This window comes from Hypoxylon fragiforme, assembly GCF_022984875.1.
Source record: "Hypoxylon fragiforme strain CBS 206.31 chromosome Unknown GGS25scaffold_6, whole genome shotgun sequence".
NCBI lineage: Eukaryota > Fungi > Ascomycota > Sordariomycetes > Xylariales > Hypoxylaceae > Hypoxylon > Hypoxylon fragiforme.
The window spans coordinates 2711724-2727430 of record NW_026054761.1 but is presented as its reverse complement, the minus strand read 5'-3'; the positions used below and the strand labels follow the sequence as shown (position 1 = coordinate 2727430).

At 48.1% G+C, this 15707-nt stretch overlaps 4 protein-coding genes across 4 annotated transcripts; 3 read left to right on the top strand and 1 right to left on the bottom strand.

The window, feature by feature from the left end:
* The first annotated feature begins 9 nt into the window (after positions 1–9).
* Positions 10–1500, top strand: GGS25DRAFT_341498 (inositol monophosphatase). Its single transcript, XM_049257965.1, has 2 exons — positions 10–424; positions 481–1500. Exons 1-2 carry the CDS (start codon positions 307–309, stop codon positions 1278–1280), a joined length of 918 nt encoding a protein of 305 aa, XP_049115976.1. The 5' UTR covers positions 10–306; the 3' UTR covers positions 1281–1500.
* Positions 1501–2076: 576 nt separating this feature from the next.
* Positions 2077–4320, top strand: GGS25DRAFT_523098 (uncharacterized protein; the record flags this gene model as incomplete). Its single annotated transcript, XM_049264364.1, has 4 exons — positions 2077–2239; positions 2410–3118; positions 3197–3469; positions 3564–4320. The coding sequence occupies 4 exons, from the start codon at positions 2077–2079 to the stop codon at positions 4318–4320; spliced, it is 1902 nt and encodes a 633-aa protein (XP_049115975.1).
* Positions 4321–7959: 3639 nt separating this feature from the next.
* GGS25DRAFT_496589 (MFS general substrate transporter) lies at positions 7960–11130 on the top strand. Its single transcript, XM_049261537.1, has 3 exons — positions 7960–8767; positions 8915–9161; positions 9221–11130. The coding sequence occupies exons 1-3, from the start codon at positions 8579–8581 to the stop codon at positions 10387–10389; spliced, it is 1605 nt and encodes a 534-aa protein (XP_049115974.1). The 5' UTR covers positions 7960–8578; the 3' UTR covers positions 10390–11130.
* A 2167-nt stretch (positions 11131–13297) lies between these two features.
* On the bottom strand, positions 13298–14836 carry GGS25DRAFT_341247 (glycoside hydrolase family 17 protein). Its single transcript, XM_049257963.1, has 2 exons — positions 14531–14836; positions 13298–14463 (listed from the first exon to the last, which is right to left on the bottom strand). Exons 1-2 carry the CDS (start codon positions 14714–14716, stop codon positions 13336–13338), a joined length of 1314 nt encoding a protein of 437 aa, XP_049115973.1. The 5' UTR covers positions 14717–14836; the 3' UTR covers positions 13298–13335.
* Positions 14837–15707: the final 871 nt, after the last annotated feature.

The window sequence follows — 15707 nt, the reverse complement described above, 5'->3', positions numbered from 1 at the left end:
GTACATTCCAATTGATGAAATGTAACCTCCATGGTAGCACTACATAGATACTACATGTAGGTATACATTCATTCGTGTACCTACATAAACCTTCCTGCCATTGACCCCGCCATCCACACAAGGTTCAATCTCACCACACCCATGCTTCGCTACCCCACCTTAGTTAGGTACTTTAGTAATAGACCACTGCATCGTCTTAACCTTTTCCAATAATATTTCGAAAACCCTCAAAATGTTGTTTCTTCAACTAAGAATAATATTAATAAAACTTCCAATTCTCATTTCTATAGCAGCACTACTACCACCATGACGGACCTCAACCTCCAAGAAATTCATGACACCCTAGTAAAGGTAGCCCACGAGGCCGGGCGCATGATTCTGGCTGCGAACCCAACCGACATCGCTACGGGAACGAAGTTGAATTGTATGATTCTTAGCTCCTATACACCTACCTACCTACCTACAATACTAACCAAACAGCCGCCGACATCGTAACCGAAACCGACAAAGCCGTCGAAGCCCTCGTCTCCTCTCGCCTCTCCTCCGCCTACCCCACCTTCGCCTTCGTCGGCGAAGAGACCTACCAGCCGGGCATGCGGATCACCCCTTCCCCCACCTTCATCGTCGACCCCATCGACGGCACCACCAACTTCGTGCACGGCTTCCCCGAAGCCTGCATCTCGCTCGGCCTCGCCGTCGACCGCCGCCCCGCCATCGGCGTCATCTACAACCCGTACCAGGACCTGCTGTACACCGCGATCCGCGGGCGCGGCGCCTTCGCCACGCAGGGCGCCTTCTCCTGGGGCCTCGACGGCGGCAAGGGGCGGCGGCGACAACTGCCGCTGTCCAGGAACCCGGCGCCGCTGGGGGCGCTGGATACCTGTCTCGTGGCGACGGAGTGGGGGAATAGTCGGGACGGGGACAACTACGCGGTCAAGACGGAGGTGTTCAAGCGGCTGTGCGCGAGCAAGGAGACGGGCGGCGCCATGGTCCACTCGATCCGCAGCATGGGCAGCGCCGCGCTGAACCTGTGCGCTGTGGCCGCCGGCACGCTGGACCTGTACTGGGAGGGCGGGTGCTGGGCGTGGGACGTGTGTGCCGGGTGGGCTATCCTCGCTGAGGCTGGTGGGATTGTCGTGGATGGCAACCCGGGCAACTGGAACCCGGAGATCGACGGGCGCAAGTACCTTGCCGTGCGCGGCGCGCCGAGCGGGCAGAAGGAGGTGGTGCAGGAGTTTTGGGGGGTTGTGGGGGATGGGAGGATGGTGTATGAAAGTTAGACGTTAGACGTTAAACGGTAGGTAGGTAAAGTGAAGGTAAAGGTGAAGAAGGTACGGTAAAGTAAAACACCTAACCGGAGGCATGCAAAAAATCTACTTCTTTACTTATTTTCATTCCCATACATAATAGGTAGGTTAGCTATGAAGAAAACTACGATTTATTTTATGGAAAGAGGCATATCTAGGTATGGAGATACCTACGAGTATTTAGTAAGTTATGGACGTTGGGCTATTTAGAACAAAGAAACAGGGCGGGAAGGGATGGCACTTGAGATATACACCTACCTACCTACCTACCTACCTTTGGTGCCTAGGACAGGAAAGACAGACCATTGATTGATAGACCATATATAAGGGCGAGTGCCTCCATTCCACACCCCTTCCCCTTCTCTCCCCCTTTCCTAAGGGGAGGAGGGGTGCCTCGATCGGTTGGAATGGAATGAATGATTCGAATTCTCTTTTTTTTTCTCCTTTTTCTTTTTTCTTTTTTGGACAATGCAATGTCGCTCTTCACCTACCTACCTACCTACGAACAAAAGCATTTTTTTTATTTCTTTCTTTCATTCTTTCATTCATTCAAAGGAAGAAGCTTGCTTTCAAATGGGAAAAAAATCTCTAAAAAAAGATTGTTTTCGAACTGGACTGGTTTGAAAAAGTTCGCATCTCCCCCCCATCTTTCTCGTTCCGTTTGGTTTGGTTTGGTTTGGTTTGGTTTGGTTTGGTTTGGTTGAATTGTATACCCTACCTTACCTTACCTTACCTTACCTTACCTACGTAGAACGAGAATATCTCGACAATGGCACCACGGCCACTGTTACTTGTCACTACCACTACCACTACTACCACCACTTCCATTACTACCAGTTCTCGGTCTCGGCACGGCAGTATGGTCGCGATACAAGCTGGCTCGATGTCGAAGAAGTGGGATAGTGAGGAATTGCGAAAATGCGGTGCCATAGGTGAGTCTTTAGTTTTTTTTCTTTTTTTGGCAGTCTCTCTTTGCAAAGCGGATGGGATGGATGAATGTATTCTAGCCCAGTACCTAGAAAGGATCGCGTTAGAAATAAAGCATATTGAAACCCATGTACCTACCAACCTACTTGCCTAGAAAGCTAACCACACCACCAAGGAACAACACAAACCCACCACCACCCAAACCTCAGAGGAGAAATCCACCCCGTATTCGCCAACTGGGCGGACGCGGACACCAACCCGGAGCTACACAGGGAGCTGCAACAGCCACTGCTCCTCGCGAGCCGGATCCTCGAAGCCGCCGGCATCCCCTGGGCCTCCGACTTTCTCGCCCAGGACATCTTCGCTGAGGGCTACGCCGGACGGGCGCCGAGCTGCCGGTGTGGTTTTAGCCATCACTTCACTAGTGCTGCTGCTGCTGGAGGCGAAGACGGCGTTGTCGTTCCCCAGACCATTATTAGATATCACCGCGCGTCGTGGGCTACGCCTGACCTCAAAGACGAGTGGCTGCGCGTTGCTGCAGAGGATAGGCTTAAAAAGGAGGTGGCGCGGGCTATTACATGGCAGCTCGATGCAGAGATGTTCCACGAGCGCGGATGGGTTGGGTACACGTGTCGGCATCCGCGACAGCACGGGATGCGACTCGATGAGCTTGATAGGTACGAGACGATCAAGATGTGGGATAGGAAATGCGAAGGTGGAGATAATGACGGGAGAGAGGGAAAAGAAAAGGCGTCACGGAACTTGCCGATCTTAATTGCGGCCGAGTTTCCCGCGAGGTTGGCGGCTCTAAGACGAGAAGGGAGGGATCATGGAGAGGAATATCTCTTGACGGCGTTTATGGGTGCTGTGACGATTCTACACGAGTGAGTGATTGATTTCCGTTATTTTCTCCTGAGAATATACCTGAACAACGGAGTGTTGAATCTAACCATTGGTCTTAGACTCGGTCACGCCATCTACTGGAAGGACCGTCGAACCCTTACGCAAGACCTCCGTGAACCTTTTTACGGCGCCGATCTGGAAATGGAACTCGGCGATAGCTTTGTGGCCTCCCTATTCGGTGGATGGGTACCGGTTCCAGTTAGAGATGTGACCGCAGTCCAGGGCGAGTCCCTCACCTTCGCGGATGGAATTGCCTGGCGACAGCAACTTAGTTGGGATTTTCATAGACTTCGGCCAAAGCACCGCGTTCATTACTCGATACCCGTTAACTAGTAAGTTCTTTATATTCCTCCACCCCTCCCTCTGGTTCATTCGTCGCAGTATTTTATCCAGTAGAGAGCGTGCAACTAACCGCCTATTTCACAGTGTGGCGCGGCTGTTCTCTGAAGAATGCTGGGCAGACGATCCGCTACGAAACCTCATCCAACCCCAGACTCTTGCGCTCGCCCGTAGTGACGTCGGCATAAGCGCACAGGTAGCCGTAGCTAGAGAGAGCAGCAGCTGTCAACACGCGACAGCTGCGATACCCGACTTCCACTTCACTGGACAGGGTTGGAAGTGGAACCGATTACCTGGGGCCAAGTTCCGGATCCCACAATATGACGGCTACCTCTGTCCGGACATGGACTTACCCATCGCTACGGACGATGTGATTGTGGAGTCGATGCCTTTAGCACCGCTACAGCCGTCCCCGATAATCAAGTCTGCGAATTCGTCGACTAGGAATTCGATGATGAGTTTCGCTTCCTCGATCACCAGTCCAAAATTGGAGATGTTTCCCAAGCCGCCGAGGAGATCCGTCATTCGCCGTATTCAGCATAATCCCAACAATAATCACAATAATAATAATAGTAATACTGTCGGTAAAGAGAAGAAGAGTGAACAGGAATATACCACTACAATCAGCAGTACGGAGAAGAAAAAGATAATGATGACGACGACAACGAAAGCAAAGGCGCCTACTCCTTCTCGCTTTGTAAAACTATCCAAAGTCGAGCCCGACGTCCTCAGCCCGGATCGCTCCGAGATTTCCCTCGACGAGCTTAGAAACAGGCTATCTCGTCTTCTGGGCGTCTCGTTCGACGAGCTTGAGGAGTTTTTTGAGGCGTCGCGGTGTGCATGAGCTGGGGTTTCAAGTATATAGGTATGTATATAGCATATATACACACATACCAAGCCAGGTACATGTAATTACCTGTCTATATAAATGATATCTTCAGGTGTCTTGTCTCAGGGGTAATGGTGATGGCAATGGTCATGAAATAAACACTAGATATAGATATGCTAGAAAGGCGCTATAAAGGGGCTTGTTATTGAATTAATGAAAAAGCAAAGATAATGAAGAATACGGAGAAATGGAAAAGAAAGCATGTACCTAGCTAGTATCCAGGTCTCAAAATGTCTTGCACGGGAAATTTATTTTGTGGGTTTCTTCGGGTGACTATCGATGTGAACATTGACAATACTCCCTATGCAAATCCCAGGTTAGACGTAGATAGCTAACTAGTTCTGCCTGCCCTTAAAGGGTGGTAAATAGAGCTCTGGTAGTTTTCTGTTCGGGGAGCAGCCTGCTTTCGCATATCAGCACAGAAAGTAATGTCAACGTACTAAAATGGATGATCACAAGTGTTGCTTCTTCGTATTAACTACCGGTGTCCCTCGAAAATAATCTAATAGAATACTAAATTAGCGTATAATCAAATGTTGGGAATCCCGGAGCTAGAGCGAGCGGCGATGATAATCATGCCCCTATGCTTGACTTGGCATAAGGATCCAACACCATGAATTTTGATATGTCAGAACTGCCTATCAGCAGTGTAGATCTACTCCAGTATCCTAACGGTTACTCGGTTGCTTAGGTGGCAGGGGTTGTATAATCCATGCGTGAGAGACTTGAGATGCGGCTCAGTAAGGTTGTCGCCTCAATTAGCCCGGATTCGCTCAGGAATACCCTAATAGCTACTACACGGGGTAACTGTACGCGGCCATACCAATGCGATTCTGGACTGTAGGCTGGTTGCAAGATGCAGCTTTCCACACCGCACAAGTTATAATCATTACCGTTGCATGACATCAATATGAAGTGTAACTCGTGGTTTGATGAGAAAGCTTGGATGAGTTGCATACTGCCTTCGGATGAGCCCGCGGTGGCATTTGTATAACTATTGGGGAAAAACGTCTAGGCTTGATACCAGAGGAAGGCCGCAGGTTTCAATGCAACCAAGGATGTGCGTCGTTCTTCTACCCTATCGACCTGTAGGTAAAGGGTTCAAGGTTCGTTTAGGTATCCTTCGCATGTGATTTGTAATATCTTTGAATAGCGTGTCATTGACCATAGTTGATCGTTTAATGTTCTCCACGATCGAACACCTTTGACTCGGCTTTTAGATGATCTAGCCTCGTATACGAATCCTCAAAAAAGGGGGACGGCTAAGATGATTTCGCACAGCCTCCTCAGGACATCCCCGCAGTCGGGAGGGCAGCGATTACCCCAAGACGTACATATGTAAGGTATGTAAGTAAGTAGCAATTTATTCCATGGGTAACACTAGCTGTTGATGAAACTGAGGAGGTTGTAGTACCAAGTATGTAACAGGGCTGAGAACCAAAGGATGACGATCGATGTTTGTATGTAGAGGAGAGTTTTCGTCAACATCCGATGGACGCGGAGCACACTACGGCACTAATGCATAGAAGGTGCCTCAGCAGCCTAGGTAAGTTTGGGAGTACCGGGCCGGGACGGCCATTGATATTCGTAGGAGGACTAGCCGCATGCAAGAAACCCCATGCAATGCTAGTAGGGGTCCCACGCAGGGAAGCGGAACCGCATCGCATTGCATGTTACAAGGACGTAACCTTGAAGATAGTTCGTGCTTGCCGGCATGGGTAAGATAGATATGTACGGAAACAAATAAAATGCTACCTAGCCTAGTAGGCTGGTAGGTAGTGCGAGTGAGATAGTGAATGGTTCACCTTGCCGTATATTTTCGCTAGAGTGTGACGGTTCCTGGAGGGAGAAGGATATGTTTGCTGTCATGTGTAATTACTAATTAGATGCTTGTCTCACGTCTGTCCTAGACCTACCCAAGTAAGTAGGTGCATAAGCTTAAATTGCTTAATAGCACAGAGAGTGAAAAGGTTGTTATTAGAACAGGCAAGGGCACTGTGAAACAGTTGGATGGATTGATCGTGTGAGCAGAGGGGAGAGCAGAGGAGAGTAGAGTCAGTAGACAAGGAATTTCCGGTGTCGGGCGTGGCGGGCTAGAGCCGAGATTTGGACTTGATAGCGGCGCGCGCTAGTCAAGGTGTGGGAATTCAGTGAGATCCAACCTACTCACTAGTAGAGTCACTACTATGGCTGTGGATGTTGCCCGTCTCGCTTGTAAACTGGAGAGAAGGATTTTTATGTGTCATGCATAAGCCATTAGGCATCACAACGGAATTATGTAGGTAATTCTGACTTGTCGAATATCGACTATGAAATGAGCCAGAGAATTCGAGTTTCTCCAACAATCATCATCTCATTGGCAATCCTTCTGGAGCAAGAAAGAAGGATTCGTTTTTGCGTACTGTGTCATCAATCTCTTGGAAAGAAAGTCAAACAAGAGACGAAGTACTGGGCATTGAGATGGTAACTTCAATATTGATGTGTTCGGTAGAATATTGCACCCATTTGCCATATGTTAGATGATTGGAGGGGTTGAGTATGTAGAAGAAGAGATCGACGTGGTTAGGATAAGACTTTCAAAAAACCCAAAAAGCTGGAAGGGTCTAGATTAGAATAACTAGTGAAGCGCACAGATCAGCTGGCTGCTTTTGCTGTGAAAATAACAATGTGGATCTGAGCGATTAGTCCTACATGAGCCCTAGCGTCTTTTGCCCCGCTGCTAGCGTCTAGCAGTATGTCTCAATTAGGGAATGACTGCAAATTTGGAGCATGGTGATACGTCTGTACGTAAGTAAAGTTAGAGCGATGCCGCACGTACGACATGGCACAGCGGCCAACCCCACAACTCACTCGAAATCCATATAAAATGATTGGTCAATTTGGTTCAAGAGTTAACCTTGCAAGATCGTTTGGCTCTGTGCTCCATCTAGTGTAGATGTTCAATGTTGTTCCATTTTAGATACCACAACATCTTTTACCTTTTACCTTTTACATTGTGCAGCCGGAACCAAACAAAATATTCGGGTCAGAACACAAAAGTGATTACCTTGCATTGGCGGTTGGGGAAGATGTTCATTGAAAGTGATGGATGAGATCCTGATTGTTTGTTAACTTGTGCTTCTCAAGTCCAAGAGTAATTACTGTAAGCACCTATCACTGACCGCCAGAATAGATGTTGTAAAATGTTGCTATCAGGTGCATAACTATTCAACTAATGCTTTGTTGATCTTTTTTGAGTTTCGGAAACTGCTCGGCGAGCCACATAGTTCCCGTACCTTCAACCACAAGATCTACACCTTGCCGACACATTCAATGGCACAGACTTTTTCCCAGAGATGTGGGCATAAAATTGTGGGAATGGTATCTACATGGCACTACTGTGTAAGAAGGCTAATGCTAAAGAGCCCATTATGCGTTGACAGCTGATCACAAGTTGTGGATGTTTTGTAGGTGGTTTGGTGGAACCGAGGATGGGGAAGAATGCGTTGCAGTACTGTAATAAGTTAATAACCATCGCATCCGGGTAGCTGCACTTGGCGCTCGGAGCTCCCTTGACAGAGGCATGCTATGCAAATTATAATGCAATAAGGTTACGTAGCAGCATGTAGCAGCATGTAGCAGCATGTAGCAGCATATTACCCACCTACCTGCACAATCCGAGGAAGCAGCCCTTGGATCCATTTAGCGCATCTCCACCTTTTCTTTGACTCCTCCGATTCATCGTATATTTTTCTGATGTGCTCTTCCTTGCCCGCGTTGCTTTCTGCTTCTGCCTTCTACTTTTATCCCTACCATCCCAACACTACCACCTCCCCTCATGCAACTTTTGCATACTGAAAATCTTTTATATATTCCATTCATCTAACCTAGTCATTAATATTATTTATAACCCTCTCGCCACGTTAGAGATACCGACTTCTCTTGTATCGTCCCACCTCCCAACTATCTATCTACCTTTCACGACCTCAATATATCCCGTCATATAGCTATATATACGTCTAGTGGCGAAGACAAGAAATTTGTTTACAAAGTTAGCTACTTGTGAACGTGAAAGAAATAAAGACATTTTTTGCCTAGTGGAGGAAGAAAGAGGCATCACCTGCCGCCGCAACACTTGACGTTTTCTCTCTTGCTTCAGCATTCCTGTTAGCTCTAGATTAAGCGCCGAGTGCTGTGTCAGCTAGTCGTAAGACCGATACCAATTTACGAAGCAATGGTCCTAACAAAGCAGAGATCACCTCGAAACCCGGATGATTTTCCCACTACCCAGCTCTTCCTGCTAGCTATCGTTCGTCTAGCCGAGCCTATCGCCCTTACCTCTATTTTCCCCTATGCCTGGGCTCTCGTCAAGCGATTCAAAGTCGGCAATGAGCAAGATGCCTCATTCTACGCAGGCCTCCTTGTATGTATATCTTTGTATTTATGGACTGATTGATCGTTATATCAACGTGCGAGATAGTGCATTTGACACTACTCATGAACTACCAGAACAGATCAAAATTTTATCTATATACCTATATTAAAAGATAGCTAACTGCTGTTTCATAAGATCTCCTCGTTTTCCCTGGCCGAAGCGTTGATGGGCCTATTTTGGGGCGGTCTTTCTGATAGAATCGGTCGCAAACCAGTTCTTCTGGTAGGATGCATTGGCACAATGTTCAGCATGGTCATGGTTGGGTTTTCTACCAACCTTTGGCTTGCACTTGTCGGCCGAGCCCTTGGTGGACTTCTCAATGGAAACATTGGTGTTATCCAGACCATGGTGGGCGAGTTGGTCACTAAACCCGAACATGAGCGTAAGTTGGAAAACCATATCCCCCTTTTCTACTAAATCAACACATTGCTAATTTCGTAGCGCGTGCCTATTCCGTGATGCCGTTCGTGTGGTCCATAGGAACCATCATTGGGCCAGCAATTGGAGGGATGCTAGCAGATCCTCATGAGTCTTGGCCCAACACATTTCCTCTAGGCTCGCTGTTTGCCAATTTCCCCTACCTTCTCCCCAACCTTTGCTGCGCTGCTCTTCTACTGATCAGTATCGTATTGGGATACTTCTTGCTTGAAGAAACCCACCCTGATATGGTACCCCGTGTCATGCTTCCCGATGATACCTATGTCTCGGATGAAACACCTCTTATCGAAACGTCGGATGCAATCAAGCAGCCAGCTGTTGACCTGCGTTCTGAGACGTACGGTACTTTCCGGAACAGAAACAGCGTAGAGCTTAGTCGTGATACTATTCGCGTGAAGGAGCCGGAGAAGAAAGCCAGTCACAATATCTTCACCAAGCGCATCATGGCTCTAGTCATCGCGCTCTCGATCTTTACCTATCATTCGATGACTTATGATCATCTCCTCCCAATTTTCTTTGAAGATGACAAAGTTCTCATCAGCCATCCTCCGGATGAGGGCTTCTTCTCCCAATTTAACCCCCTATATTCACCTGGTGGCTTGGGATTATCGATGCAGTCCGTGGGATTTGTAATGGCCGTCAATGGAGCTATTGCACTTTTTGTGCAGGTCTTCGTCTTTCCGTTTGCCGCTGATAAGATCGGTGTATACAAGCTCTTCATTCTTGCCACCGTCTTCCACCCACTTGCCTACGTTATTGTCCCTGCTTTAGTCCATTTGCCGAGCTCGCTTTTGTATGCTGGCATATACTTCTGTCTGACCATCAGGAACATCTTATCGATTATCCTATATCCTTTGCTTCTCATCCTTATCAAAGATGCTACACCTAGCTCATCCGTCCTTGGAAAAGTGAACGGATTTGCAGCTAGCGCCGGTGCCACTTGCCGAATGATAGCTCCACCCGTCGCCGGATATCTTTACTCTATTGGATCGCAAATAGACTGCACAGGCCTCGCATGGTATGGCAGTGCCTTTGTTGCTGTGATTGGCGCTGTACAATGCTTCTCGGTTGAACGGTATGGAAATAAGAAGACGGATGAGGAGACAGGAGAAGATGTTAAGGGAAACGGTGGCACAGTGACGATCATTGAAGTGGCTGAAGATGAGCCATGAACCATGAATGGTATGGTGTCGAAACTTCGACAAATAATATAGGTATGGGATCTGATTGTCGTCGGCATGGCTTGACGACTCACGATCCATTGAACCGGGCATGACCTTGGAATGAATATCGGCAATGATCTCGGCGTTATCAGGGTGGTTTTTAGGCGTCCAGGAAAAGGGGTGGGCTTAAAACGGAGCAAGAAAAGAAAAACGATGGTTTGGTTTTGGTATGCAACGATATCCCCCTAACGCGCACTGGTATATGACCCATGATCTTCTTCGCTTTTTGGTGTGTCCATAGGTATTTAGCGAAGTATTTGGTTTTGGAACGAGGCATATATAGTCAGTCAGCATATCTTAAGTATCTCTTAAATAGTAATTTAATGGCGTTGGCATTAATATTTTGGTCGTTTAATTTTTGTTGATTTTTAAGTTGATGAGATGAGCGCCTGAAACCCAGTGATGTCCAGATAAACTGACTGTAACGCTGTATGAATATCGGGTTTCTGAGTAGATCGTCGTCACTGGGATCAGTTGAGCCTCATCAATTCTGTGGGGGTTGGAGATCCCCCGCAAGACGCAAAACACGGGAACTAAGGTAGGTACCTAACTTTAAAAAAGATCTTCAATCTAAGTATAGGTACGGTGTGCCTACCTACCTTCCTAGGTGTGTGCTACATACATATAGGCAAGCCCCTTTGGGAAAGTTGGTTGGAAAAGGGTACATAAGTAATGGGGGATACCTAGGACTAGAATGGGGGGGGGGGGGGGGGGCTAGTGGATATGTACCTACCTATGTATGTTATGGGGCCTTTTCGGGTTTGGCTGATGGGGATTGGGTTGATGGGTGGGTAGATGTTGGATTGGAACGGATGTCGTTATACTGGCTTGTGGTGACGTGCTTTGGGAAGTTGTGGGAGCTAGGTTGAGTTGGGTAGTTGAGGTCTCCACTACCTAGGGTGCCAGGAGGAGAGGAGGGTTCTGTTTCGGGTTGGTCCTTTTGCAAATGTGTTTGCTTGCTTGCTTGCTTGTGTCGTGGTAGGGTGATGGTGGGCATACGAACTACTAGAGTGAGGTTTCTGTCGAACATGGGAACCTGTTTTCTTGGTTGCTTGTGGGGGGCGTTAGAAATGTGAGGCGTTGGTGGTGATCTGTAGGCGCCTACCTAGGTAGGTAATCGATCTATCTTTGATTCATGCCTAGAAAGGACGAATCCTAAGCCAACCTCGTGTTCCCTATTCATCTCCTCGGAATACACGAAGCCGCCTAGAGTTCTGGCGGAGGCACTTGCATCTCACGGGACTAGTGAGGGGATATGAGGCTCATATAACTAGTTATCAGGTAGCTTACCCAAAGGTGTATCCCCATTCCCACAAACACCAACCCCGTTCTCATGCTAGCGACCCTCCTATGATCAACAAGAAAGCATCATGCCGTCTGCCTTATACTGCCTACCTACCTACCTAACAGCCCCCCCCTACCGTGCATCAGTCAAAGCCAGGTATCTACCTAGGTAAGTAGGTAACACACGACCTCGATCACCAACTCCAAGCACCTTCACGAGCACCCAGGACCGCGGGCTACGCCGTGCATTTTTTTTCTACTATGCTCCACCATTTCCCCCAAGACTGAGGAGATACAGTACCTACTTCTCAAGTTGCGTGCAGTCCTACCTACCATCAAGTGTAGGGGACTGTGTCTGTCTGAAGGATGGAAATGGCACCGCTCGATAGGTGGTACTCACGAGCGATGGGCAATTCGGCCCCCTTCAAGCCTTGAATGCCCACCCACCTACCTAGGTACAGTACTAGGCAAACTACAAGTCGCACCAAGTACCACAACAAGTCTCTAAAGCACCTAGGTACCTACTACCTATGCAGGACTTTTGCCAGAGTAAACCAATCCCTTATAAACAAACAAGCAAACAACCTTCCTTTGAGCCAAAGAGAAGCAGGTAAACTGAGTTAAGCTACAGTAAGTAGGTAGGTACCTAGGTATGTATAACCAGGAGATAGATAGGCACCCAGGTATCAGTATAGCAGGGGCATGGGTAGGTATTTAGTGACAAGTAGGTTAGGTTAGGTTAGATACCTGACGTGAGTAGGTACATAGGTAGGTAGGTAGGTAGATAGGCAGGTAGGTAGGTATCCACAAGTAAGCAGGTATTTAAGCTGGATACCTACCTACCTACCCATAAACTTGCACTGAACCAAGGTATGTATCGCGATAACCTCCCACACCTACACCGAAATCAATAACTCGTCAAGAATGGAGATCTCAAAATCATCAAAGAGGGTAACAACAACCATGCCTAATAAACGCAACAGCATGTATGCACCTGGCCATCTCCCATCTCCTCGTTCCATAGAACGCGGGTTAGAAAGTCAAAGAGTCTTGAGTAATAGAGAAACGGAGAGACAACGTCCTAGCATTATAAAACCAATTCAAGCATCCATAGATGTATATATGTAAATATATGTACGTGTATAAATTGATTCCTACTCACTTACTCACCTACTCACTTAATCCAGCAAGTAGTAGTAGTAGTGGTAGTAGTAGTAGTACCTAGCATAGCAATTGCCCGCCAACCTTATTTATGCCCCCTTTTGCAAGGGAATTCTTGTTTTTTTCTTCATCTTCCCCCCCTCTCATCATGATAATGATGAGGATTGACGAAGAATAAAAACCCTGGTCTATAGGTTTATATACCCGTTATGTCCCATGGCCGGCCCCTCCTTTGAGAAGAAAAGCAAACCTTTAAGTACACCAAGTACAGCTGGCCCAGATCGATCAATCAATCCCTTTCAATTAAGAAAAGGGGAAAGATCTAAAATCCGAAGTCAAAATGGCCGCCGCGCAACGCCGATCGTGAGCCCCTGAGAAGAAAGAAGCGGTGGGTAGTATGTTTATATTATTATGTAATCAGCGACAGCCTCAATGTCCCCTTCTATTATTTTACAAAGCGTAGATGGCGGCCATGATGGCACCGAAGGCGGCAGCGAAAGCGCCCGAGTTAACACCGGACGCGCCGCTAGCGGGGATGGTTGATGTGGCGGCAGGCGGCGCGGTGAAGGTGCCATTAGTACCTGAGCCGGAGCCGGAGCCTACGGTAGAGCCAGAGCCAGAGCCGGTAGCGGTGGCGGTATATCCTGTGGGCGTCACGGTGGCAGATTCCTGGCTAGAGATCTGAGCACTGGGCACACCGCCGGGGCTGCCACCGGAGTTACCGACGGAAGTCGACTTAGAGCCTGAGCTAGAGGCGCTGGAAGAAGCACCACCCTTGGCAGTGGAAGAGGCGCCGGCTGAAGCGGACGAGGAAGATTCGGCCTTGGTGCCGTCGCAGCTGAGATCGAACAGAGGGGTGGTGGTGAGCTTGTTGCCGGTGATACCGAAGCTGGGGCTCGGGGTATCCGGAGCAGCGTCCATCAGAGTGTAGTACCAGAGGTTTGCGCCGCTGTCGAGCAGAGGGCAAACAACGTCTCTCCAGAAGGTCTCGGCGTTTTCGGTGGAGGCAACAGACTCTCCGACCGTCTTGCCGCTGACCGGGTGGCCCGTCTCAGTAATCCAGACCTTCTTTCCGCCAGCAGCACCTTCGGTGTTTCCAAGAGCTTCCTGGAAGAGGGAGTTCGACTTGGTGATGTCGTTGGGCAAGGTATCCTGGAAGTAAGGATACGCATCCATACCAAGCCAATCGATAGAATCAATAACACCCTGGTTCGTTCCGTTGACCCAAGCAGTCCAGGTGTCGACGTGACCGATAGGGGCCTTTTCTAAACCGGTACCAGCGATAGCCTCCTTCGTCTCCTTGATGTAGCGAACGAGGGTGTCGGGGTCAGCACCAACGTAAGAACCAGCCGCAATTCCCATGGGCGAGTTTCGGTAAAGGTCTTCACTACCGACAGAGATACCGTCCACGAGGTTGGCGAAGTCGTCACCGTATGTCTTAATAGCGGCCTTCAACGCCAAGATTTCGTTGGCGAAAGAGGTGTCACCTCCGGATGCCCACAGACCGAGAAGTAGAGAAGTCTTCGTCTTGATGGCAGCAGGAATGGCGGAGATAGGGTCACTCGCGGTGCCGCCTTGCTAAATTACGCGTAGTGTATTAGTAGGTGATTCTTTTACACAAATCGGTTGATTGGCGAGTACATACCACCATCGTGTAGAGACGAGCACTCGTCCATCCCGACGTTCCCTTGAGGTTCTGTGCGGTGGTGAACTCGGCCTCGAAGTCAGACTGCTGCTTTGCTGCACCGGTGGTGAAGGTAGAGCCGTAGTTGAAGCCCTGGAGAGCCGAGGCCGCTGAGGCTAGGGCAAGAAGATGTGTAAATGAGTGCATGATGAATATATTACGAAGCACAAATCTATCTGAAAAAGATATGGATGTGGTTTCTAGGATATTTCCAGGAAGAGAGATGGATTATTACAATGCTGTATATTAAAGAGGGAAGAAAGGGTAGGCAAAGGCTTTTCTGGTTTCCAAAAGGATGAGTTATCGATGTTTCGAAAAGACTGGAGTTAGGCAAGCACAACGCAAAGCCAAGGGGGTTGCTAGTGATTCAAAAGCAAACTAAGGCAGGTCAAAATCCAAAGCGAGTGTAAGGCCTGTAGTGTAATGGTTCTAGATTGTAATGAGCAAGAAGAAAAGATCGATACTTTTGTATACAGGAGAGAAAAGAGTACTTAAGAAGGACGAAGGAAGGTGATTCACGTGTTGGACAGTCCCCTGTGAACGTAATAGGAATAGTGTTAAGAAACTAGGAAACCAGAATACGGGGTCAAAGGAAAAACTAGAAAGAAAGAAAGCGATCGATGACATGGGGCGGATGGTATGATACTTGTACCAACACCCATGTGTAATAAAAATAGCAACATGCAGACATATTAGCCACTGGTCGGTCGATGTGTGTTTAAGGATGTATCATGTATGTTGTCGTTCTGCTGTGGATGTACATAACACATGCATACAATACATGTACATGTATGCTTCTTCATTCCTAATCCGATCATCTTCCTGAAAAGGACGCGCCGACTCAGCAATTCCTGTTCACTGATTTGCTGATTTGTATGTAGGTAAATATGAGTAGTGTGTAGAAGTTACACATGTACATAGTAGAAGTATGTGGTACATCGGCATGTATAACAAATTCATCTAGGCCCGGGCTGATTCAAGTGGCCCCATAACGCCACGGCCCCACTGTTACCAAAATCCTTGCATGCCCTGCTTTCCCATCTTGGACCCGAGAGGGTGGAGACTTTAGCTGGTCATCGATCGACCCAATCAGACCTTGTCATCCGATCCTACCCCTGTGTTAAGTCAGAAAACAAGC